Source organism: Struthio camelus, chromosome 1, assembly GCF_040807025.1.
Source record: "Struthio camelus isolate bStrCam1 chromosome 1, bStrCam1.hap1, whole genome shotgun sequence".
NCBI classification, from domain to species: Eukaryota; Metazoa; Chordata; class Aves; order Struthioniformes; family Struthionidae; genus Struthio; species Struthio camelus.
Window position 1 is genome coordinate 191,368,937 of NC_090942.1, and position 24,737 is coordinate 191,393,673.

At 40.7% G+C, this 24,737-nt stretch overlaps 1 protein-coding gene across 5 annotated transcripts in view; it reads right to left on the bottom strand.

Moving 5' to 3' along the window:
* LCP1 (lymphocyte cytosolic protein 1) overlaps window positions 1–24,737 on the bottom strand; it is a 47,138-nt gene that overhangs the window by 11,145 nt on the left and 11,256 nt on the right. For 3 of the 5 annotated variants that reach the window (XM_068929802.1, XM_068929801.1, XM_068929803.1), the window contains 6 exons: window positions 8,300–8,389; window positions 5,938–6,089; window positions 4,698–4,827; window positions 2,986–3,118; window positions 2,356–2,437; window positions 222–387 (listed from right to left, as the gene is read on the bottom strand). In XM_068929802.1, coding sequence (XP_068785903.1) covers window positions 222–387; window positions 2,356–2,437; window positions 2,986–3,118; window positions 4,698–4,827; window positions 5,938–6,089; window positions 8,300–8,366 — 730 coding nt within the window. In that variant the 5' untranslated portion in view covers window positions 8,367–8,389. Of the gene's footprint in view, window positions 1–221; window positions 388–2,355; window positions 2,438–2,985; window positions 3,119–4,697; window positions 4,828–5,937; window positions 6,090–8,299; window positions 8,390–17,782; window positions 17,802–17,883; window positions 18,035–24,737 lie in introns of those variants that run through there. The other 2 variants (XM_068929799.1, XM_068929800.1) reach the window with 2 other exon arrangements.

Consider the following 24,737-nt stretch of genomic DNA (forward strand, 5'->3'; position numbering starts at 1 on the left):
ACCTACTGAGCATGAAATTGGCCCTGCACATATAACCCTACAGATAGCCTTCGATTTGGAGTGCTAGAACTTGTGGAGAGTAAGTGAAGTGAGAGCAGTAAAGAAGATAGGCAAGGGAGACTTGAATAAAAAATTGAATTAAGAATAATTAAAAAAAAAAAAACTTTATAAAGACAGTGCAGTGATAACAGCACAGTCCTGAAAAAAAGCGTCATACGTACCTTCATTCCTGCTAATTTCTATGTCAGCAAAGAGTCCAATTTTGATGACTTGCCATAAAAGACCCAAAACCAGGTAAGGTTTCCCTTCTTTCAAGTCTTCAGCACCAATGTTAACAACATGGCACCCAATGGCTGAAGCAGAGTTCAGGGCCAGGTTCAGATTTTCCTAGGAAAAAAGAGAACTTCCTAATGACGCAAGAACTAGAGAGCTAAGAGGATGCAGGAAGGGAACGCAGGCAAAGCTAGTGAAACACCTAACACCTAGCATCTTCACTGTGAACGTCATGGCAAACAGGCCTTCCCGGTGCTGAGCGTTCGCAGCAGGGGAGCCCAGAATCTTCTGGGACTACAGGTAACTTCTGGGTCCCAGTGCAAAGAGGGAAGCAACCTCCCTAGGTGAGCTGAAAGGCTTGGGTGCCTGGCCTCACCGTCTCACAGGCACTGATGCTCAGAGCGTACATCTACATCCACAGCGATGCTCTAGCGCAATTACGCTCTCAAAGCCAGGCTTTCCCCATAACCGCATTGCCAACATAGAAGCACACACTGAAATGCAGCCTCAGTTTCAGCATGGAGCAAGTTCTCCTCCGCTCAGGCTTGCACACAAGCAGGGATGAAGACGCTACAACCCAGCAGCTATCCCAAGCTCAGCTCTCCCTAAGCACTATGCAAAAAAGCCCTAACACCTAATGTACAGATAGGTTACTAGCTGACAATGTATACGAAAAGCTCACAGTCATAGGACTCGGTATGAATTAACCCACTGAATTTTTAACCTTGCAGTTTAGCCAAGGTGAGAACTGGACAAGCCTGGATATTTTCTGTTTTGAACTTTGGAGCTTGGAGTCGGGTTGGTAGTGTTGGGTGGAAGTAAAGGGATTCTGTAATTCATAGTAAGGGACACAAAGAAAGTGATGCTTCAGGAATGCTATCTTCCTTCACCACTTCCTTCCCTTTTAAAACAAAGGGTATAAAGAAATCTAGCCCAAACGTTTGGAATATTCAAGAAGGCGTCTTAGTAAGCAGAGGACAAGAGCCTGGTAAATGCCATTTATCACACACATCTGCAATTTTTCACATGAATTTCACCACCACTGGCATGACAGAAAGAGTTGATTAGATACAAATTGCAAAGAGAGACAAGTGTAAATTCTCATAAGCTGGAAAAACGGGAGCGTTTCAAATTAATTACCTTTTCTCCACTAGACAGCTGTAAAAGGGTTAAGTTAAAGTGGAAGCTATATTGATCAAATCATGTCTATATCTGACAGGGATTGATCTGGGCTGCATCACTAAGCTATGCTGCTGACCAAAAGGATTAGAACTGAAAAATGTGGTATACAGCATAAAAATCCAATTTAATGGCTTCTGAGCTTACTTGAGCCTGGCTAATGTTCCATCTAATCAGAGTAGCTGAGGGCTAAACTGGGTTAGGTTTATATCCATGCTATATATCTATTTATGTTTTATACCCAGATACACAGACGCTTCTCATATGAAAATACCCCTCTACATACTACTGTGTGAGAAACAGAATAAACTTTGAATAAGTGAAAACTTGCTTTTTGGTCCCATTTTTAAATCATATACATGAGCACATAAAAGAAATGAAGAAGGCATTCAGTATTCAAAGTGAAAAAGCACAAACTGTAAGAGATAGGCAAAAGCTGTAGTTCTGTTCAGACAAGTTGCACATCACAGCATTTACTGGCCCACAGCTAATACTTCAGTGAGGGCATCGGACTGCAGCACAGAAGGTGTGAATTCAAGTCTGTGGCCATGCTACTGATTACCTGCATGATCCTGGGGTATTTTTCAGTCTTCTCAGAGCTATTCCAACTAGAATTTGTCACCGTATCCTCTAGCTGCTCTTGCATTCATATGGCATCTATCACAAACGTATCTGAAGCTTTGAACTGGCAAACTTTTATACGTTGCTTTAAGCACACACACACAAACACACTTTGTTCCGGCAGATTACTCTTATGTTTAAAAAGAAACACAAATATAAATCTTTGCAACAGACAGTTTTGCCTTGTTGCGGAGGGGAGGACCATGATACCTCTTGCCCTTGCTCTAGTTATTTCAAAGCATGCTAAGGTGAAAAGCAAACAATCTCGTTACATTTTGGTACCTGTATTGTGAATGGGGTGAGTTTCTTTTTGTTGATTGTTCTCTCATCAATGGTATCTGGCACTGAAAAGTTGATCATCTTACTGGAAATAAAAGAAAACGCAACAGGAAATGCACTCTTTGCTATACTTGCACAAATACACTTACAGCTTTTGTCACCATGCTGTAGGACAACTTAATTAAAGAGCTGGAGAGTTTCTGCAGCGGATAGAAAGTCAAGGAATAACTACATATAGTCAGTCTCTTCTGTTTTACACAAACACACACATACATGCAACACTAGCAATTATTTTGGGTTATATACTGAACGTACTATAAGCACGAGGCCAAGAATACAGTAAGGTGAAGTTACACGAGAAGTTTATTTTGCAGAAATCTCATGCTGCTTTGTGTGAGCCCCAAGAAGGCCTTGAGCAAAAATAAAAACAAGTTTCAGAGCAAATCTCATTGGCTCCATCTCACTGCAAGAGCCCGCAAGCAAAGAAAAACACTCATTTGAAATAAAAGAAGATTTATATTTTTCAAGAGAAAAGGAGCAACAAACTGTAAAGCAGCAGTTTCGCTTTAGGCAGAGGTGTGAGTTTCTGCAGACTCATGGTCTCCACTTATAAGAACTATGGGCATTATTTACCAAAGTACGATGCCATCACCAACTGCCTGGAAGAGATCATCTGTTTCTGGATTCATTGGGACCACATGTTTACAGTCAGGGTCCTTCTCAAGGGCTTTATTAATCCAGTTGACAAAGGCATACTTTTCTTCCTCTGTGGACACAACATCAAATCCATCAGTTTGCTGAGTAACACCCCTATCGTTATTTAAGTTATAAAGGCAGAACTCATGGGGGAGAAAACTCTCCTAAATAGGAATGTGACCAACCAATGAACTCCTACAGTGGAAGAAGGCTCTGAGGAGACAGGCAAAGGCCATGTGCTCAGGAAGCCCTAGGAAGACTGTATGGAGTGATTGACCTCAGCTGTTGCAAAGGCAGCCAAACTTCATCTCAACACAAGAGGAACCAGAGGGTAGCCTTTGTTCTAGATAAACGGCTACATCAGCTGAGTGAAATCAACCAGCTGTGAAACTGTTTGTCCTCAAGTTAATCAAAAGAATGCAAATATGTCTTCTTGACTAAGCTAGACCAGCATGGGGGGGTGTATATGTGGCTTAGCCCAACGTACACCATAAAAACTGAACAACAAACAAAAAGAACGTTAAAGAGAATAACAGACTGGAGCTGGTTTCAGCCCACATATTCCTTCCCAGTGACTGAGGACACCTGGCATCGTGGCCGTGAACATATTATAAAGACAAGTAATGAAATTCATGTTTCTATTGTGATTCAACTGTACCTTGCAATTGCTACATACTGCTAAGTGTAATTCGTACTTGCAGTGTTATTTAAATGCATCACTATCATTTTGCTAAATCAAAATCCTGCGTAAATTCAAATAAGAACCCTCCACATGCGGAATATCTAAAAGAACCTGGCCAGAGTGTCCTGGACTCTGACAAGGAGCATTCAGAGGGCAAAAGGCAGATGTTCCCTTTAGTCCAACATGGCTGTGATGTAGCTATCCTGTGCCAGCAGCAGCCAGCACCACCCCCAGTAACTCAGAGAAGATGTCCTTTAAGCTTCTAGTAGGTGAGGATGCTGGCAGTGCCCTCCGCTCTGTCCTTTCCAGGAGAGAGGCAATTCTCTACCTCCACTGCTGGAGAAGACAGTAGAGGGTGGGAGCTCCTCGCTGCAGAGCTGCTTTGGTGAGGCTAAAGAACCAAGAGAACCGTGGTTGCTCCAAACCTTTGGCTCAGAGACACAACCTGGGAGAAAAGTTCTGGGGTGTCGTGTACTCTTTAGCGAAAAGGTCAGGAACCATTTGGTTACAGGTGAGTTTACAGGAAAACTGTCAAAGAACTGGTGAAATGTACTAGGAAATGGGTCAGCAGCAGGGGGGGGATCCTTGCCTTGCCACTCAGCAGGGAGAGTTGAGGGCCAGAGGTTGCCTCTGCGCTGATGAGCCTTTGCTCTGCGGCCATGCCAGGAGGATTTTTCTCCAGCAGGGTTACAGTGCTCCTCTGGTGAGGGCAGCTAAGCCGGCTAAAGGTTTCTTCCGCAGACACGGCTCTATCTACCCCAATAAACCGGCGCATGCTATTTTTGGCAAAGATCTTGCTCTGAAGTTTTGTCATCTTCACAGCTCTTTGACTTCAATCAGCCTCACCTGGGTAATTTCTACTGCTACTGAAGCTCATAAAGGCCAGCTTTGCACCAAAATAAGGTATAAGTGATATGTAAGAGAATACGCGTTCCTAGTTATGCCGGTATTAGACAGCTGTACCCACCTGAATAAGAGTGTTGTGTGCCAGCACTGGACTGCTCTGAAGTCCCACCAATAGCACAGATCCCCTCCTTTTTATTGATTTGTTTTCGGAATGATTTAGCAACATCATCGCTCTTCAAGCTCTGGAAAATCTTTCAAACACACGAGACATTTAAAATTTTAGAGAAATAAACCAAACTAAAACTGTGAGCTCTTGGGCCATTAGATATGCCCTCCTCTCTGCTTTATATATAGATTTTTCTGCATAAAATCAAGGACCAACACATCTATCTGCCTTAGTAGAACAGGATCATACACAGTTTTTATATTTTCAAAGCATTGAAAAATGATCAGCTAAGTAACAGAAACATATATGGTGTGAAACCACAAAGCCATTGCATGAGGGAGGAGGGGCTTTGAAAGTTTCGGTTTGTAAAAAAGGCTTGTAAAAATCTGTTTCTCCATCTTAAGGGAAATTCCACTATTTTATCAGTTGCTTCTGTCCCACTTCTGAGCAAAAAAAGATGCTTTTTAGTACAAGAAATGCCCCATAAGTTTTCAGTTTCAATCTGCTGAAATATTTATGTCACCGTCTATCCAAAGCATTATATTTTGTCAATTTATAATTGAAAAATTTCATCCCTTTGTGTTAACCAAACCGAAACATATTATGTCTGTTCGCCATACAGCTGCATTCCTGTAACTTCTTCCATTTAACTGTGGGATTTCTAGTTTGGTTAACTCATGCTCTCATTTTTTCCACTGAGTGGAGCTGCTTGGCTGAGCTACGTGCCCGTAAGACATTGTAATTATGCCACTCCTAAGACGCGGCGACCACACTGAATATCCCACGATGTGCCACGTGGCCAGCGAGCCTGGCCTAAAGGAAGGAATGGTCACATGAAGTGCTTGAACTCCTGCAAAACTGTACTCAGAAGTACTTTTAGAACGATGCTGCTTAATGCTGAACTGACTCAAAATAAGATAATGACTCAGTTCATCAAACTACGGTCTTTTGATTTAGCCAAAAATAGAATTAAAATGAAATCTCTGATTTCAATTTTCTGAATGGATAATGAAAAGCAGTTTGGGAAAACTAAATGTTTACCCACAAGAAAAGTCAGTTTTATGGAAATGATATTCTCAGTCAAAGCAATGTTTTGAACTGGAAATTCCCAACTCACTCTATTTTTACAAGTTAGGCTTTTTTTCCTTCTGTACTTCTTTTTAGAAGTTATTCTCTGAGATAACATTTTACTTACTGAAATAAATTCATCAAAACTGATCCTGCCATCTCCTGTGGTTGTCAAATTCTGAATAAGTTCTCTGGCTTTATATCCTGGCAGAGGGAGATTGGCTGCTTTCAACACATCTGTTAAATCATTAGTGTGGATGAAGCCATTCCCACCAATATCTGTAAAGATTAAAACAAACATTTAGATTCTACATCTGCCTCATGAAATTTTCTGCACACAAAAGCTGCTGTCTTTATTTTACCTTAGGAATTGTACATTCTGCACAAAAATTTGCTATCCTGTGATAAGCTATGATAAAAGGTCCAGTATTTTCAACCATTGCAGTGACATTTACATCAAGAATTATAATCACTATTAAACAAACAAAAAATTCACAGTGATGAATTTACATATTTTTAGATATAAAGTATTACTTTAACAAAGCCATGTTTAGATGCATACAATTGAAATTTCAGGGTTTACATATACACAAACATTTAAGTGATTTATAGAGAGATTATATCGTCTATAGAAGAGCTAAAGAATATTGAGTTGATATGATATTGAGTTACACCTTACACCTGCATATATTCATAGATATAACTTGTGATTTTGGCCTGTTACCTGCATCTAATATCATCAGAAAGCACGTGCTTGGGTTTTGGATATGCATATGGTTGTCCTTTAAGTCAAAAGCTGTATGTTTCTCTCGGATGGTGCTAATATGGCTAGTCCTGCTAAGCTTACTGCAGGATCCATTAGTGCCAGGATAGGATTTTAATTTGAAGTGAAGATCACCACTGCGGTTTAAATAGTTCCTTCTTCTGTATTAGTTTGTGAAAATCCCCACAAATAAAAAAAAGGAAATTGACTGTCTATAAGAAAATCCCTGGAACCTTGCATACACTAAACGCTAACAAATGTTCAAAGTATGCAAATACTTTGCAAAATGAAAAACTGACAGTGGTTAGAGTAGAATACTCATATTTTCTCTGATTTCTTACAATGGTAGCAATCCTTCACGGCATTTGAACAAATGGTAGCAAATATACCCTGGGGCATGATTTTTCCAAAAGGTGATTTTTCCAAAAGGTGCCTCGTATTTTATTGTCTTTCATTTCTCCATGACTCTGGGGAGAGAGACTATGCCTGCAGGTCTTTAGCATCGGTATTTTTGTTCCAGCAAACTGTAGAACTCTACTGACATTTTAAAAATAAATGTTCAGTGTATCTAGGTTTGTTTTGAATTTCTTAAAGAATACCTTTATGTTTTAACAGTAGAGTATTTGAATTGTGTGGATAGTTTCTATTGATCTTTACGAATATATAAATATTTTATATTAATGTGTTTCTTGTCCTGCCTCTAGTTCTGCAGTTTCTTTTTCCGCAGCTCAGAGGCAGAAGGTTGCTCAAAGACCAAAGACCTGTGTGCTGACTTCCTGTGTGGTAAGTTGCAGATTGAGTCACTCATTTGCTGAATGGTGCAAAAAGGCCTAAATACTAATTTGTCAACATCAGTAGCACAGATGAATACGTTGCAAATAGCATCCTAACCATTGCTGAAATCACATAGCAGTAGGATCTGGACTTGGAGAAACAAAGGTCTGGGAGATAAATGAGGGCTTCCTTCCAAAATTTGACCTGTCAGTACATTGGGTATAGTGGGCATGCACAATGACCAGATGTTTCAGATTGCCAGCTGGGACTGTTGTGCGCTGAAAAATCAAAAGATCATCACCTGAAGCCGTACAGACAGCTGAATGACACATAAGCCAGCGTGGCTGGCACATTGGTTAATAAAAGTAAGTGAGCTATGAGAAACAAGAGGATTTTTTCTTAGAATTGGGAAGACAGTGATGGATCAGCATGACTCTAAGGGAAACAAATTAGATGAGACCTTTATAGGCCCTGAAAGAAAACATACATACATTTTAAAAATATATGGGGATTAAAGGGTCATAGTAAAGAGATTACAAATTTTGTAGTCATTTGCACCTTTGTCCACTCCTGACTCTTCTTCTGCAGAAGGAGTAGGCAATGTTTGCATTAAAATAAAAACTTTTTGCCTTCTAAATCACTTGCCAGGAATAAACCGTACTAGGAAAATACTTTGATCTATTTCTGACATGGTTTTCTGTGTAGGTTTCCAAATTATTTCATAAAATCTGCTACTCATCGCTCCACCATCTCTATGCAGCAGCAACAGGCCATTGCTCTACAGCATGCTAATGTGGTTTCATTTAGAAGGTCTGCAGCTGTAGGAAAATGCCCTTCAGTGGCTTCCACAACACAGCAGGTTGGTGATGAAGTAATCTTCATTTCATCCCAGCTGGTCAGTATAGAAGAAAATGGTCTAGTACAACTTCACATTTTGCTTTATTGTACTCACCAACTTTGCTGAAAGCCTCTCTTAGCTCTGCCATCTCTTCCTCTGTGAAGTGTGCTGCTGATGCCATTTTTACTTCTCCAAGTGACAGCTCTGCAAGAAGAAAGCACACATTTTCATTTAATGCCTTTTGCTTTTTGCAGTCATAATGAAAAAGAGACGACGCCACTGCCTCATTCATTTCAAGAGTCATTTGGAATTAACAGCAAGACTCAAAATCTTGGGATGGTTCTTCAGAGCTGACAACCCAGATCTTGCCTGCATCCAGAGATCTAGTGAAGGGGTCAAGGAGTACACGAGATATAAAATCTATGTCAGTCCTCCTATTTTGCCAGGCCTTACTCAAAATGCTGGCAGGCTTTTATACTAACTTAATTTGAATTAAATCCTGCACCTGCTAAGTTTTGTTCTGCATGGAGAAAGCAGACAAAATTGTGCTACTCATTGTAATTCCCACCTTGCAAACACAGTCTAACATAGCTAAAAGTGTTCTTCAGGGAACACGGTGAAGGTACAACTTGCTGCCATGGCGAGAGGCTTACATGCCCCGTTAGCAACATGCAGCATACACTCTCAGAACCAATTTCTACTTTGCTGTCACAAAACACGTTTCTTTAATTTTGGATAAACTGGCAGAAAAGTGGCAGAGCTTTCTTCTGTCTGCTTCCTGAGTTCTGGTTTGGAATTAAACCTCTGAGGGGTGTTTGCCTTTCTTTAGGTACCTCCGTAGGAGCTGATCACCTAAGTCCCTTCGATAGTTGATGGACAGAGAGAGGTTCCTTCCAAAAGCATTCCAGAGCACCAAGTTAGTGTCTCCAGGGGCCAACTTCTCTTTCCCGAACAGAGGAAAAAGAGTCTAGGGAGGAGCCCGCAAGGTACCAAAGTTAGGGCCTAAAGTTAGGTAGCTCTTTAGCAATGGATTGGAAAGAATTTTCCAGCCTTTTCTCTCTTCAAAGCCATAAGACAGGAGGAAGGATTCAATTGCACTTACGCACATTTTGATTATTAAGAAAATTGCCTAGAAAGGGAAGGTTTACTTCCATCACGTCATACAGTACCAGAAGATGCATATTATATCACTCTGCTTTTTACTTCACCTTGTGTCCCTCACATCTATTTATGCAGAAAACTCTTTAAGATTATCTATTACTGTGTATCTGTGAGAACAACTCTGGTGTCTTGTGTCTCTTCATGTATTAATTTACCATGAAACTATCTAAATGGAATAGAACAGAAACCTGAATTAGTCCTGGAAAGTGGTTGCTGTAGTTGCAACATTTAAATTTAACAAAAAAGAAGCAATCCAGAAATGCCCTAGTCCCAGATTAAAAACACCATTGCATCATGGAGGCTTAGATTCCAAACTTTCTATGAAGATACACTGTAAGGATTTTAAAAATGATAGATTTATTATAGCCCTTTACAAATACACAGAGTTGTGCACAGCTTATCTGGGCTTCAGGTTTAATGCTCTCCTGAACTTACGCATTGATTCCTTCTATCAGTGGGCTGTGGTATAGAAAGAGAACCATTACCAAAATGGATATGAAATAGCCCAAAGGCAATCTCATGTGGTTGGTGCTTTCATCTGCTGTTTCCCTGCACTATCATGCCTTATCTCCTCATCACTGCAATTTTGGGGTAAGGACTAAAAACAGCTTCCAGAGAAAAATCTCTTCACTCACTTCCACTTTCATAAGTAGAGAAAAACAGCATAGTACATAATGCATTTGCCCGAGAGCCCCTGTGCAGTCTTCAGCATGAGGGAGCTTGTGACTGCTTCTGAAATCCTAATCAAATATTGAAAGTGGTTCTAACCACTATACTTTAAAGGCTTATCTGTAAAAATCGCTGTGATCCACTAGCAATGTGGGCTATATATATTTGGGTAAAATGAGAGGGAGTTTACCCCATAGTTAGTTTTCTTCAGTAACTGCTGATATCCATAGTCTTCCTCCTTCAACCTGATATGTTTCCTGCCTCTGATTCCTCAATGCTTATCTTTTAATGTTGCATGGGTGCATGTTTTTGGAGCATGTGGATTACGTAAAAAGCACCTGGATGATACATGAACACATTGTAGTGCTATCATCAAGAAGATCCATATTCCATTGCAAGATCATTTCTTCCAATTGAGCCATTTTATCAAGCAATGTAATTTGCAACCCAGCCTTTAATACTATTAAGACTGTTCTAGAGCATAACAGATAAGAAACACATAAGATAAGAGCACAACAGATAAGAAACAGATAAGATATTGTTGCTATAACACATACTACTTTTGTGAAGAGTTTTATAATTTCTAGAAAAATTTATCATCAACATAAGTTGGACATTTTTAATTGCGTAAGAGGTTGTGGCCTTCTATTCCAGTAATTTACTGATCTCTTAAATACAGAGAATCTTATTCATATTATATATTTAAATATGTGTATAGGTGTTTGTGTGTATGTGGGTATATATGTAAAGCATATATGGCTAGGCCTAAGGTTTTGCTGTAACACACTCTTCTGACATCTCCTGGGGGGTCAATATTAATTACTCTTTTGTAAAGACAGACACACTCAACAGGGAGATTAAATGATACCTTGAAACTATGACCTCAGTGCAAGAACTGGACCTAGATCACCCAAGGAGTAGTTGTACTCAGACCATGAAGCCATTGTTACTGTCTGCTCCACCGCCTAAGTGAGTTAGAATTTTTTCTGTATTTTCAGTTTCTTGGTATCTTTTGATTTCAGCCAGTCAGTGCCAGCACCTAATATCATGTGGTATTGCGGACAAACAAACTTGCTCTTTACTTAGGCAGTGAAGAGATTCAGACGGGCATGCTCTACCAGTAAGCCCCAAACTGCCATCTGCACAACTCAATCGCAGCTCTTTCAGCAGCCCAAGTGGCCCCTCATCTCCCTGAGGGTTTGACACTGCTGCCCATTAAAGTACATCCGCCACGTAAAATTTGTATCAGCTGCAAAATCCCCTTACAGTCATGACCCCTGCATGATTTCAGGAATATGTCTAATCCCAGTTTTGGCAATGGACTGAGGAAAGAATCAAAGGAAAGAACCAAAGGTCTTCCCTGCAGGTCTTCTGGGCTCGCCTGCAACCAGAATCCCTTCTGCTAAGTATACATGAGAGCCCTCAAATTTACGCTGGGCTTATCAAAACCAGAATTTTAAGAGTTAAGATTTCAGAGTAATTCACAATTAAAAATCACTATCATTTCTGAAATTGTTTAAGCAATAAAACAAAGACAGGGAAATCAAGAGAGAGAAGGAGCTGTAAAAGTCTGAGGCTTTAGCAACACACAGCAAAAAGGAGCACTTTTTAAAAAGCTGCTTTTCTGTATATAAACTGCCTATTTTGCTCAGACCATTAAAAGTAAGCGATATCTAGGCAAACAGTAACATCAAATGCTAGTGTAGGACATCAGGCACAATACTTTCCTTCTGATTTTATCAGCCAAGCATGGAGTCATCTGCTTCTAGGGATCAAACACTTCCAGCACCTCATTGTCCTCAATGCAAACTGCAAATACCTTGGACGTCCCATCAAGCATCTAACAACCCTAGCTGCATAATCCAGCTACCGATAATCCACAAGCCATTGTAAACACACACTACCAATTTCTTCTCGAAAGTATTTGCAAAATCAGATAGACAACACAAATACAGAGAAGAAAATGCAGAGAACAGTATAACAGCGGAGGACAACATGTGGAAATCACAGGGGCTATCAGCAGAAGGAAAAATAGCTGATGAAGGTCAGGCAATGGCTTTCAGCATAGATATGCAGGACAAGAAGCAGCTTTACTGCTGTCATACCCAAAATAATACATTACATGTATTAAGCATTAAGTAATATTACAGCAAACCCTCTAAGGTGTCAGAGAGTAATCAGATAAAGGACTGCGTGCGTGTTTCCTGTCACATAAATGTCCCTGCTTCTGCCATCTTCTCTTCCAACTTGTTTATTCCTTCTGAAAGTGATGAAACACCAGCACTTTGCTCTTGCAAAACAGAGCAGTTAGAATCGCATAGGGAAACGCAAGACTTTGTGTCCGCCTCTACATACAAAACTCTGCCTTTTACCTTATCAGAGTTCATGGCTCCAGTTCATTTTCGTTTCTCTTTCTCGTCTCACCCCCAAATCCAGTTTCCAAATGCCTGGCTTTCCATTAAGGTTATGGAATACTTCCCCAACTCTTTTCTGAATTAGTATTTCTTTTCCAGCTAATTTCCAAAAGAAACCACCAGAAATCCTGCCCTGGCACACAGCCCACCCTACCAGTGAGCAGAAATAAGAGAAGTGCCACCACAACTGAGCAGAAACCCTCGTGATAGAGCTGAAGAGTCTTGTAGATCAGAAAATATATGGGAGTAGGCAGCATCTTCAGCATACTCTTTCTTCTGTTTTCATTTGATAAATTCTCCTTGCACCCTTGGGACCCTGCTCATTCCTGCTCACTCATCAGAATGTCCCTGACAGGACAGTCCCCTCCAGAAATATTTTCCTCTATCTCTCTCTTGTAAGTGTCCCCACAGAAAAGTCCATATATCCCCTGAAGCTGCCACCACCCTTTCCGCATACATTTTCAGTTCCAATTGTGCATCTCTAATAGCGTATTTTGTACCTTATGGAAGTGTTAATGAGGAGATAAGAACGGAGAGAATTTATGGGTTCGACCCTTATAAATATTTTCCTTGTGGAGACAAGCGTTGGTTTTGTTCTCACTAACGACAGCGAAAAAGAGAAACTATTCAGTGGATCTCGTATTGAAAGAAGAAAATGTTATAACCACAACAGTGCAGGCTAAAAGTTCCTCAATTTTAAAGTTTCATCTTGTGCTCATTGGCAAAAACAACTTTAACTTCTTTAAACTTCATATTCTAAAAAGAGGTAAATGACAGAGGCAAAGGCATCTTTCAGACAATCAGCAAAATGTATTTTTTCACAAAATCCAAAATAGATTGCCTCCTAACTACACTTCGTGTTCTTAGTATACTTGCTATTGCTATGTTTCTCTCTCATATATTTATGTGAAAGGTTTCTTTCTCTCATATTTAGATGTACCTCTCTCATATATATATATATCCGTTGTTATTGTTAAATTCTAATCAAAGTAATATGCTTGTGTCCCTGCACTACTAGCAGAATAATCCATACTGGGCTCACAGTGAAGCAGGAGAGTAGCGTTAACGCTGTAAAATTCCCCAGAATTTCTGCTGATTTGGGAGTAGTGACAATTTGTAGCGATGGCTTCAGGGAATTCAGCTATCTTAGACAAACATTTTCCCTCAATGTCCTTTATTTAAATTTAGTGTCAGAGCTTCCAGTCAGATTGCATGGACATTTAGTTGTGTGGCGTTGTAGGGCTTTTTCCACTAATGATGGAAGATTAAAACCTGAATCTGTATGTCTCAAGGTAACTCCACCTCCTTCCTTACTGGTTAGTTACACGACTAGCCAGCTGCTCACCCTGACTGATGGCATTAGCAAGCACCATTAAGTTTTGAACCACATGTCCATTTAGATGCATTTCTTACGCAACAACTTTGAAAATCTCTGAATAAGCACAAATAATTACCTTGAACAGGTGAGATGATACATGATACATAAAAAAATGTTAATTTTTCAAGTTGTGCACTGAGTGGCATTAATATTTGCCTATTTAAACAGCTAGACACATACATTGATAATATTTTTTTCTGATTTCCTCAAAGATGGTGAACTAAATTTTACATCCTAAGGTAGACAAAAACATACTTGGCTTTACTAGCAATGTATAACTTGGATATTACAATGGCTTCAGTATGATTAGGATTTTGTTGTTTAAATCAGCACACCAAGAAAAAAGAGAGGAATCTTTCTGAAGTTATGGCAAATACTTCCTCCCGGGTATGTATTAGGAATTCACAATTTAGCCCACAATAAATGACAATCTTGTCACAAAGACATTTTAAAAGACTATTGCCTGCAACAGCAAAATCCACCTTTGTCTATAGGCACTGGAATTGTTAAGCTGCTGCGCTTCACATGCTATATTTCATATGGAATTGTAAGAAACACAGAAGAAGGACATATTTCACTGTTCAGAACGCAACGTGGTGATGCTCCATGAGTTATTTTCTTAATGCTCCCTTTTATGAAGGACCTTATTCTTCAAGAGCGTTCCCGAGTTCTAAATCAAATATGAGTCAATAGGGCCTTAAGAAGGGAAAATGCAAAGAATTTGTAGAGGAATGGAGATCTCTTTCCAACACACTCAGCAGTAGGGAGTGCCAATCCTTCCAGAAAACTAAGCCACTGAGGATGCAGAGCTGTGAACCCTTAAATACTGTTCTTACGTGTCTTTGATCTGTCAGATATATCATACCAGGAAGACAGCTTACAAAATGCTTCCTGTAGTAATATGTGCATATTGTTTTTCACGTCAGTCTGCTGATTTTTTTTTTTTTAAGAAAAAGCATTTTTGTTGATCTAGTATATTTTAAATTTTTTTTTGTTGGGTCACTCACCTTTTGTCTCCCTTTTCAAACACCAGGTAGCTTTTAAATGAAAATGCTTTGGAATGAAAACTGAAATTGAACATTTGGATTCTCCAGTGCTTTCCAGTGATATTTTTTCTTCCTTTTTTTTTGGCCAAAGCTGGTTTTCAAATGGAGCCAATTTTCCAAATAGTTTCAGTCCTTCAGCAAATTTCCTATTCGGTATGAAAAGGCCACCCCCACCCAATCCCACCTCCATTAGCTAAGGCGGGCGAGGAGGAGGACGCTCGGCAGAGGCACGCTGGATACCAGTATAAGGAGCAACTCCACAGCTGCCACATGATCACCAGGGACAGAAAACTGAGCAGAAACTTAATTAAATTGAGCACAGCGTTCTTATGCCTGTTTTGGCTTTGTGACGGGGCATTTGGTCATCCCAGAGATACCTTCCACAGCAGCGTTCCACAGCAGTATTCCAGAGCACAGCGTTATTTCAAAGGCTTCAACCTGTGCTCCTTGGCCTAGACCATGCCATTACAGCCCAGATCTTGCTGAGAAAACAGCAGAAAATGCAGCAGCCCCTCCCATCTGCGCCCACGTGGGGATGCAAGTGGGAGAGGTGGTGGTCTTGCTTCCCCTGGGCATTGTCCCCCCGTGGGGCCCACCACGCGTGCCCACTTGTGCCCAAAGCCCTTGTCTTGGGGCGCACGGTACACCCTCTTCCTTTTCTCACTGTTTAGGCTCCTGCGTGGCCATTTGTCATTGTCTCCACGCCGGCGGCCCACGGCCCTGAGCAGGGCTGCTAGCGCATGCCACAGGAAATGGCGTTCCCCCACTTCAGAGGCGGTCGGCTCTGCCAACCACTGTAAGAAATATGTCGCTGCCAGGAATACGTTGCAGCTAGCAACTTAAAAATGGTCTCAATTTAACACAGAGCAAACCCCTGGCAGCCTCTCTTCTCTTTGAACAATTTATTTCCCAGTCTACAGCCCTCCTCTTCGATAAATAAAAAAAAAAGTCTGTTTAGTACAACATGGCCAATGTAGAGCCGCATAGTCCGTCTTAGAGCACAACTGGATTTAGCATGCTAAATGTAGTTTGCTTTTTTTGATGAATATGTTTCATTTGGATAGAAATTCTACATTTGGTATCAGCATTTCCCTGGATTCTACTGTTTTGCTTGAAAGAGATGACAGTATGAAAATCAGCTAAATTTCTGAATGCACTGTACTTTCTTAATTCATCTCCCCTTCCTTCCCCTGTCCTTGGCTTCTTTCTAAAGTTCTTTCATACTTTAAAGACTATATAGTGATAACTTTTACTGTAGGATTTCCATCAAAATGTCTCCTAACTATGCTTCATGCTACACAGCTGAATTTTAGGCTGCTCGTGACTGAAATCAGTAGGAAACAGTATTTAAAAAAAAAAAAAAGATCGCATAATGTAACACTGTGGAGTGCATGGTAGATTTCGTGAGCAGGGAGAGAGAAGAAACACCACTGGACTTGCTGAAATACAATGGTTTTTATACAATATCTCAAACTTGTTATAACCATAACAGTATTCAGTCAAAATGTTTAACCGATTTCAAGTGAGGAAGCATATTCCAAAACATTAACAGTACTAGCCCTGCTGCTTTTTTGACCTATTGTGGAAGCACTTTCTTCAGTGTCTAAGCTAAGTCAGTCTGGACATCATGGGCAGAACTGATGCAGAAATCCCCACTCCTGCTATTAGCATGCAAACAGGTACTTCCCAGTCCCCCTTAGCTCTAGCAACCCTGTTCAGCTGAGTTTCCCAGCAAGGAGGGGAGTTTCCGCCTGTCCTGTGGGCTCAGATCCATCCCTGATCCCCTCTCCAGGCCCTCTGGTCCTAGCTCTGAGGGCAAACCACTCTTGCATGAGAAGCAAGAGACAGGGAACATGTTTACATGCTGGAATCTCCACGTCAGATGTAAGGGTGTGCGCTGCTTTTATTAAGGTATTCAAACGGCCATCTCATGAGCACCCATCCACCTCTCTAATGACACAATCTCATTTCAATTTGTTTGAGATTGTCTTCACTTGATATTTGCAACAGCGGAAAGCTAATGCTTTCTGTGGCTTTGGCTAGACTAACAAAGATCTGAGGTCCCATTTGTTTGAAAAGCAAAGTTGCTCACAGACTTAAGTGTTTAACTTGAATGTGCTTACTGAAGAAACCATTATCTGAAAAAACAGCAAAGTCTATTGGTCTCAGAGAGCGAAGAGATAAGCCCTAAGGTCCATGCTCATATGCTACCTCCTAGATCTCTGTAGAACATAATGTCTCCTGGAGTATCATGACATTTGCAAGTCACAGTTCATCTACAGCCTAAATTAAAATCCCAAGGAAATCAAGGGACATCTCTGACCAGCTTCAACAGTCAAGATCTTAAAAATCAAATATAGTGTTAGGACCACCTCATATCACCGTTTTTTAAGCAGAACTCCCTACTGCAATCAGTGTAGCCTAAAATTAAAATCAGTAATGTTTGGCTCCAAATCCATGGATCAATTTGATTGTCTAGAGAGTGATATTACATTTATAAAAGCCTAATATGAATATCCTAACAAGCAGCACAGTATATCGTAAATAATATAGGCAGAAATACGTCAGCTTTAAAAATTAGTCTTTTTCATCACTGGAATTAGAATTATCCTTTTACAAGGAGCCACTCTGCAATCCAAATACCTGCTCAATACTTTTTTACACCCTGCCAAGCTAACTAAATGCCAGCAAATGGAAATTTAAAGGCTACCACTCCACTCAGTCAAATACCACTTTAACCAGTTAAATCTGTCAAATACTTTCCTGAAGGTCTGTAGAAATACTGTGCACAGAACAATTGCAAAATATTTCATGCTAATACAGAACCTGCACTTCTTTGTCATGGTGACCACAATTTCCTTTGCAGTTAAACTACTGGTAGGCTCAGTAAGGGTGGTTTGCTGAAAAACAGCAGGTGCTCTCATCTTACCTCCTGGTCTCACACTGTGGGCCCAAACGGCTGAAGCAACTGTGTATCAGCTGCAACTCCAAGGGAAAGGAGGGAGCTTTAAAAAATAAAACAAAACTTACTGTAGGTTGGGAAACTGCAAAAGCAGTGTGTTGAAACAGGTTGCTGCGTGCGTAGGAGAATGTTCCTTTTCTGAAGAGCAGCTAGTCAAGCCTAGGACTGCCAGCCCAAGACTGAGCCCAGTGAGGGAAGTGACTGGTGACAAAACGTCATAGTAAAATAGATTTTGTCTTTATAAGGAAATCTAGCATTCTCTGGTCTCCTTCCCTCATCACTTTGTTACTCATAGAACAGGTCCACTGACATATACCACTTCCTCTTTCTTTCTTTTACTTCTCTGGTTCCTTTCTCACTAAATATGTATGCACACACTCACAAACTTTTATGCTGTATCTCTTTCAAGATAGAACCAATTACACTTTAAAATCACAGAATAATCAAGGTTTTAGTCAAGCCCCCTGTTTAAAGCAGGGCCAGCTGCAAAGTTAGGTCAGGTTGCTCACAGTGGTGTTCTCCAGGGATGGAGATTGCTCAAGACCTCTGGGCAACCTGTGCCAGTGTTTGACTGTTCTCGCTGTGAAAACCTTTTTCCTTTATCTAATTCGAATTACTCTTGCTGCAACTTGTGACCACTCATTCTCATCCTTCCAATGTGCACCTCTGCAGAAAGTCTGGCTCCATCTTTTCTACAAGTTCCCATTAGGCAGTTTTAGAGAACAAGATCCCCATCAGCCCTCTTTTCTCCAAGCTGAACAAGCTCAGGTCTCTGCACCTCTCCTCGCAGATCGTGCGCTCCAGCCCTCTGACCGTCCCGCTGCCTCTCTACCATATGCCAATGTCTTCCTTCTACTGGGCAGCCTCCAACAGGACACAACTCCTCTTGCAGCTTCACATGTGCCAAAAATGTCAAGCACATGCTTCCCAGGTATATTGAGGCTCAAGTGTAAAGTGATTAAAACGGCTGCATATTAGCTGTCTTTCAACGCTCAGGAAGCAGCGTTTCAGAAGACTTAACAGAACTGAAAACACAACAGCAATTTATGAAAGTGATTTATCATCTCTGTGGGGTTTTTAAGTAATGTCCTGCCTTAAGAGCAAAATTTTCAGCAATTTCCACGGGGAGAGGAATCATCCTTTAGCTTTTTAAATAACTTCCCTTATGACTCTTACCTCTGAAAATATACAGTTGAAAAAAAAAAAAAAAAACAGGCTGGGTAGCCTTCATGAAAAACCTGTCATAGAGCATTCACCAAATCAGCTGTATACATGCTGATGTAGAGAACTTCAAGGATAATCCTTCCATAAGTAAGACCCTACAGTCAAGATCCTATGAATGTAACCACTCTGAGCCCCATGTTCCCGGGAAAATGGGGCAAAGATTTTGCGATTAACTGAAAAGCATAAAATGCTAACGGGGCTGGAACACCCTTCCTGATACCCATACCCAAGCACAAGATGTACAAAAACACAGGAAGTGAAGGAACCTCTTGGATCAGAATAACTCCCCTAGTATCCTGTGTACCCAAAAAGTAGCTGAGTGTCTTGCTCCTGGCATTCCTTATTGAAGACTCCTCCTAAACTTTGCTGGTCTAACAGTTAAAAAAATCTTGATTTCCAGCCTGCACTTACCTAAGGTAAGGATTGAGCTTAGCAATAGCTACAGCATCCCCACACTAAATGGGAAATGTATATGCCATATGAGTTATTGAATGAACAATACCCAAGTAAGTTTTTATTCTAGTTTTTCTTATCTAGGGATTGGTTGGAGCCCTCAGGCATAATACTGAAATCTTTTAAACATTTTTGTTATAATCAATCAGAATTACAATTTGTATGACAAAGTACAATTTGTATGCCATGAACCCTGTTTTTTTTATCCAGCCGATTTCTTAACACTATGGGAAGAACTTCAAAGATCTAATTATGTAGAGCAGATAAGTGTTTTAAACTGGTCTTGAATTTAATATAAAGTCTCCTTGTTTTTTGTTATTAGACAAAGAGACTACACGGTCCTACTCTGCCTTTTCTATGGTATTTCATTATTTTATCAACTACGCCCAAGCTCTTCTCTTTTGCTTCCTAGGAGGTAAGGAAGCATTCTTGCTCATATTAAAGTCAATAGCACTTCCTGCAGCCACTAATGATTTAGGCACTGAAATGCCTGCCTCACTTCTGGAAACGCAACCTAAGAACTTAAGTGTTGCTGAAAGGTAAAAGAGACTTTGTGAAGCAGGAGTCATTACTCTGATGGCATGCACTCAGGTGGGAGGTAATCTGACCCGCAACATTTGTCTGAGCAGGCTACTCTGCCACCGGGGCTGTGTACGTTAGCAACACGTCCTAAAGTGCCATGTGTGATGTCTGCAAGAGGGATTATACTAGAGACTGTGGGCTTTGCAGAATGCCTGTGAAAAACAACACCTTTTAATGTTGTATTCACCCTGCCATTGGATATGCTAAAAAAAGTGGGGAGGGGGATATCATGATACCACCAAATATCTGTAGGTGCAACAAGAGAGTCTCACTCTTCGTCTCAATCCATTCATGCAGCAAGGGACGGGGGCTGATCTACCACTGAAGGACTTCACCTCAAGCTGGGGTCTGCCACCACACTCTCTCCCTTCCTCACTCTGTGGGATGGCTATCCTCATGCAACCAGCTCCATCCATGCCAGAATCCACCAATCACCGTGGACCTCTTCTACTGGCAGCAGTGTCCCAAGGGTCTGCAAGGGAGGAGAAGTACTGCAGTGGGGAAAGAGAGGTCAAGAGGGTGCAGAGAGACACAGTGACGCCGTATCACACGGAGCAAGGCTGCTGTGCACACGCAGAGCTAGGGGAGGAGGGAGAGATCAGCCTAGAGGGCAATGGCTCCCAGCTACACCAGTGCAAGAAGAAGAAGAGAAACACCTGGCACAGAGCTGAGTTGGCAACTCCAACTGTGAAGCAGCAAAGAGATATTTTCACTTTGGCAGAGAGGAAAATCTAGGCTTTTATATTGGCCCACGTGGAAACAGAGGTATGTAAAAGAAAGTTATCTCGTAGTGAAAACAGTATTTTTGGTGGGGTCATTCCACGAAGCAGCAGTTTGCCAAATCTCACCCTTTGCTCTGGAGCTGGGCCCAGGAAGAGGGTAATGTGCTGTTATATCAAGACTGGAAGACTGTTTTATGGTTCTATATGCTTGTGGAACTTTTGGTTTCTAAACTTGAGTCTTCTAGGGAAATCTTTATCTCTGAAGGCTGCCTGAAGGTTGGCACTGAAAAGCTGACTTATTTGGGAACCCAGATGAACCATGAAGATCAAATAATCAAAGCTCCACAAGGCAAAAAGCCACTCCTAAATGGGGGCTGGGAGGTAGGGGGGTAGATAAATGTCTTTATGGAACAAAAATCAGATAGCTCCGAGGCCATGGATGAACTTTCGGCTGTCACACTTGGTACCAAAGTGCCAAAGTCATTTGCTTCAAAGAGATCTTCTATACTGATGTTGCTGGGTGTTTCTGAAATTTTTTAGTGGCAAAGTCCCAGGGAATCGTGGTAAGAGCTTACTTAAATAGCACAAGGAAGAAGATTAATTTCCTGCAAACAGTCTGAACTTTGAGGAAGCATTTACGCAACTGAAAAATGAAATAGCAAAAAAAACCCCTGTAAAATGAAAGCAATGATAAATAAATAATATGAAAGTGTACACCCCAATACAAATTTAATAGTCTATGCCCAGCCATGAATTATTAAGCAGAACTCTCCATTTGTTGCAATGGGGAATACTAGTGAAATATTAATAACAGTGCATAAGCTAATCTTAGGCCTTGGGGTGGGGGAGAGGAAAAGAACAGGTTAGAAAAGTCTCTGGCCATTATTAACTGAAACAGCAGCCATGACATGCAGCTTGCCAACAGATCTGAATTAAGTGGAAGAAAGAAATGTTCCTCTGGCTCTCATGAAAAAACACTGGATTCTCACATCTCAAATAGAGACTTAGAGTGACTCTACAAGCCAATAAACCCATTTCCAGAAAGGTGTGAGCAAGAGGAATGGTTCTCAAACACTTAGAATAATACTGACTCTCATGATCTTATTTTCATTTTTAATGAAAAATGAAGTTTCAGTTAGACCCTGACTCAACTGACTATCTTGTTTTCTAGCTTTTCTTTCTTCCTTTCAGTAAGCATTTCGTTCTGTGATTGGAGGAAAAGTGTAAACATGGCTTCGGTGACTCAGCTGATTAGAGGCTTACAGGAGTAAAAAGAGTGGAGTAGTAGAGGGAAAAATGCTTATTTTTAATTAAAATTCATATGATGGTTGCTTCGGGCAAAGCTGAGAGGGAGTAAAGTCATGATTTTTCAGAATGTGGATCTGGCAAAAGCTGTCTCATAGTTAACTGAATTTGTCATTAATTTGTTACATTTATAGTCTCTCCATCTCACTCTTCGGTGACTGAACTGTAGGTGGCTTTGGCACTGTATCAAAATAGGCTTCCCTGCACACCTTCCTCTTTCTATTACGTGGGCGATACGACTCTGCAGTGTGCTCAGGGAAGCTGTCACAATAAAGATAAAGCACTTGTGCTGGGAATTGAGGCTCCGCAATTTCACGACCAGAATTTCAAGTATCTGTCTTCTGCTGAAAACTGGTGCAAAGGCAGGAAAAAGCAATTATAAATTAAGCTACTCTTCAGAATAAGTTCTCCCAAGATGGCTTTTTGCCAAGCATCTTAGAAAAGAACAATTTAATTTGCTTTGGTGTAAGAAGGAGACCTGTAAGCAAACACCTGTATAACTGAACAAAATGCTGTGTGCACACAGGCACGCTCTCATACATACCTTCTTGTATATGCTATCGTTATATTTTGATTTTAAATTTTTTAAATGTTGGAAATTTTAACTTCAGAAGCTCTTCTTTTTCATTTTCTTCACTCAGCTTCTTTAAAACATACATTTCTGTATCTCTTCCTCTTTTTTTGCATGTGTTCCTGTATTTTCTTGTTTTCCCTTCATATATCTTCCATATTTTTTTCCATTCTCTCTCTCTACCTCCTTCTCTTTCCTCACTCTTGCTGACTTATATTCCAATGGTTTCTGTTTACTTGTTGTCACTCACTCAGTGTTCTTCTGTCAGTGTTCCTTGTAGTGTTTATAGAGGTATTCAGAGGTATTCAGAGGTATTCTCTTGCCCCATTGCTGTTTGCTGCCACCTCGCCTGTATTTTCCAAGCCTGGGGCCCCTGGCCCAAAATTCTAAGCAGAAACTGCAACATATTGCAGCTCAGAAGCCTGTAAAAGCAGTTATTAGTTCCCTGTCAGGAGAGGAAGCTTGCCTCCCCTAGGAGGAACTTGCTGTGTTTCTACAGCGCATAAAAGAAATCTCAGTACAGAATCTGGATAGCAAATACCCAGACTAGAGGGTTTCATTTTCAAGCTTGCCACAGTTGTTTTCAGAGCACATTCTGCTTCTAGTTCTGTGTCAGGGGGACTCATCATCCTTCTGCAGATGAAGGATGAAAATCAAGACTAGGCTGATGGTGTGCTGTGCTGTTTGACAGCCCTGCACTCAGAAGGAGTGTGTTCTGCATCCACTGAAGCTGCGGGAAGACAAAAAAGATTGTTTTTTGATGGAGGCATTAATAAAGAAATGAAATACAGGGGATATCTGAGGTGAGGCTTTCTGCAAAGGCCACAGTAGGAAGATCTTGAAACTCTTACCGGGTGCATTTCTATTCTTAAAATAGGAATGTAAAAAATGCCACCTTCTTTCCTGGCAAATGTGATCCCAGTAATGTTTTTAGATGGTGATTAAGAACAACTCTCAGTCAGAGATTATATTTGAGGTGTATCCCTTCCATAACAATAGGCAAACTAACTAACATGAGGGGAAAAAACTTGGGAGGGGGGAAACATCTCTGCAGCTCTCTGCCTGATAGTAATCAAGCTGGTCTTAGCTGTAATTCTACTTCGGCGCAAGCCTCTCAAAAATCCAGTTATGATTCCTTTATGTTTTCCATATCAACTTTGCTTATCTCAAAAAAAGCAAAAATAAGCTTTTGCTTCTATTATTTTTATCTTGTTGGTCAAATACCTTCCCGTTCAGTGGTTGGGACTGATACCCATTGGAAGCTCAGCTGAGATAAGGTTAAAGAGATGTGGATACGCTCTGGAAGGTAATCAAAGGGTATTAGTCCAAAGACAGTTAGGAAGGTTCCTATTCTGAAAGTCTACATATAGCAGTAACTGGGCTTCGCTAGCAACAGTTGCCAAGATTGTGAGGCTTTCTAATTTGATTTTTAACTTTTCTTCCACTTCTGAGAAAAAGTGTGAGGCAGCCCGGACAAGTCTTAGCAAAAAACATATTTAGTACGTGCTTTAAATATGGTCAGGAAGATTCTCTGTATTCGGATCGCAATTAAGTTAGCAATCATACAAAGGGTACGCTTTATAGAAAAGAAAAATAGACCTTAATTTTGCTGACTGCTTAAAGTGTAACACCTTGAGGGTAACTTGTAGAAAGACGGAAGATCAGCTACTCAAAAGCAAGGACTCAGAGTGAAGCGCCGTATGCGTATCAAGTAGTATGAGTTTGCCCACATAGATGAAGCTTGTATTGCTACTAATAAGTATTATAACTAATAAGTATAGCACGGGATCTGCCCATACTAATAGAAAGTGTCAGATAAAGCAAGCAGAACAGATTATCTTCACATTCTCAGCTAGCTGCTCCATTTTCTGTGCTGCTCTGGCCAATGCACATTGAAAAGTAATGAAAGTCATCGCATGTTTTCAAATGTCTCAAACACAGCCACTAAACGACTGTTCTTGAAGAGCAGCACTAAACATTAGCTCTTAGAAGTTATCTGAAAGATAGATAAACCTGAAGCATTAATTGGTCTTTTGACATAGCATTCAAGGGGCACAGGGGCAAC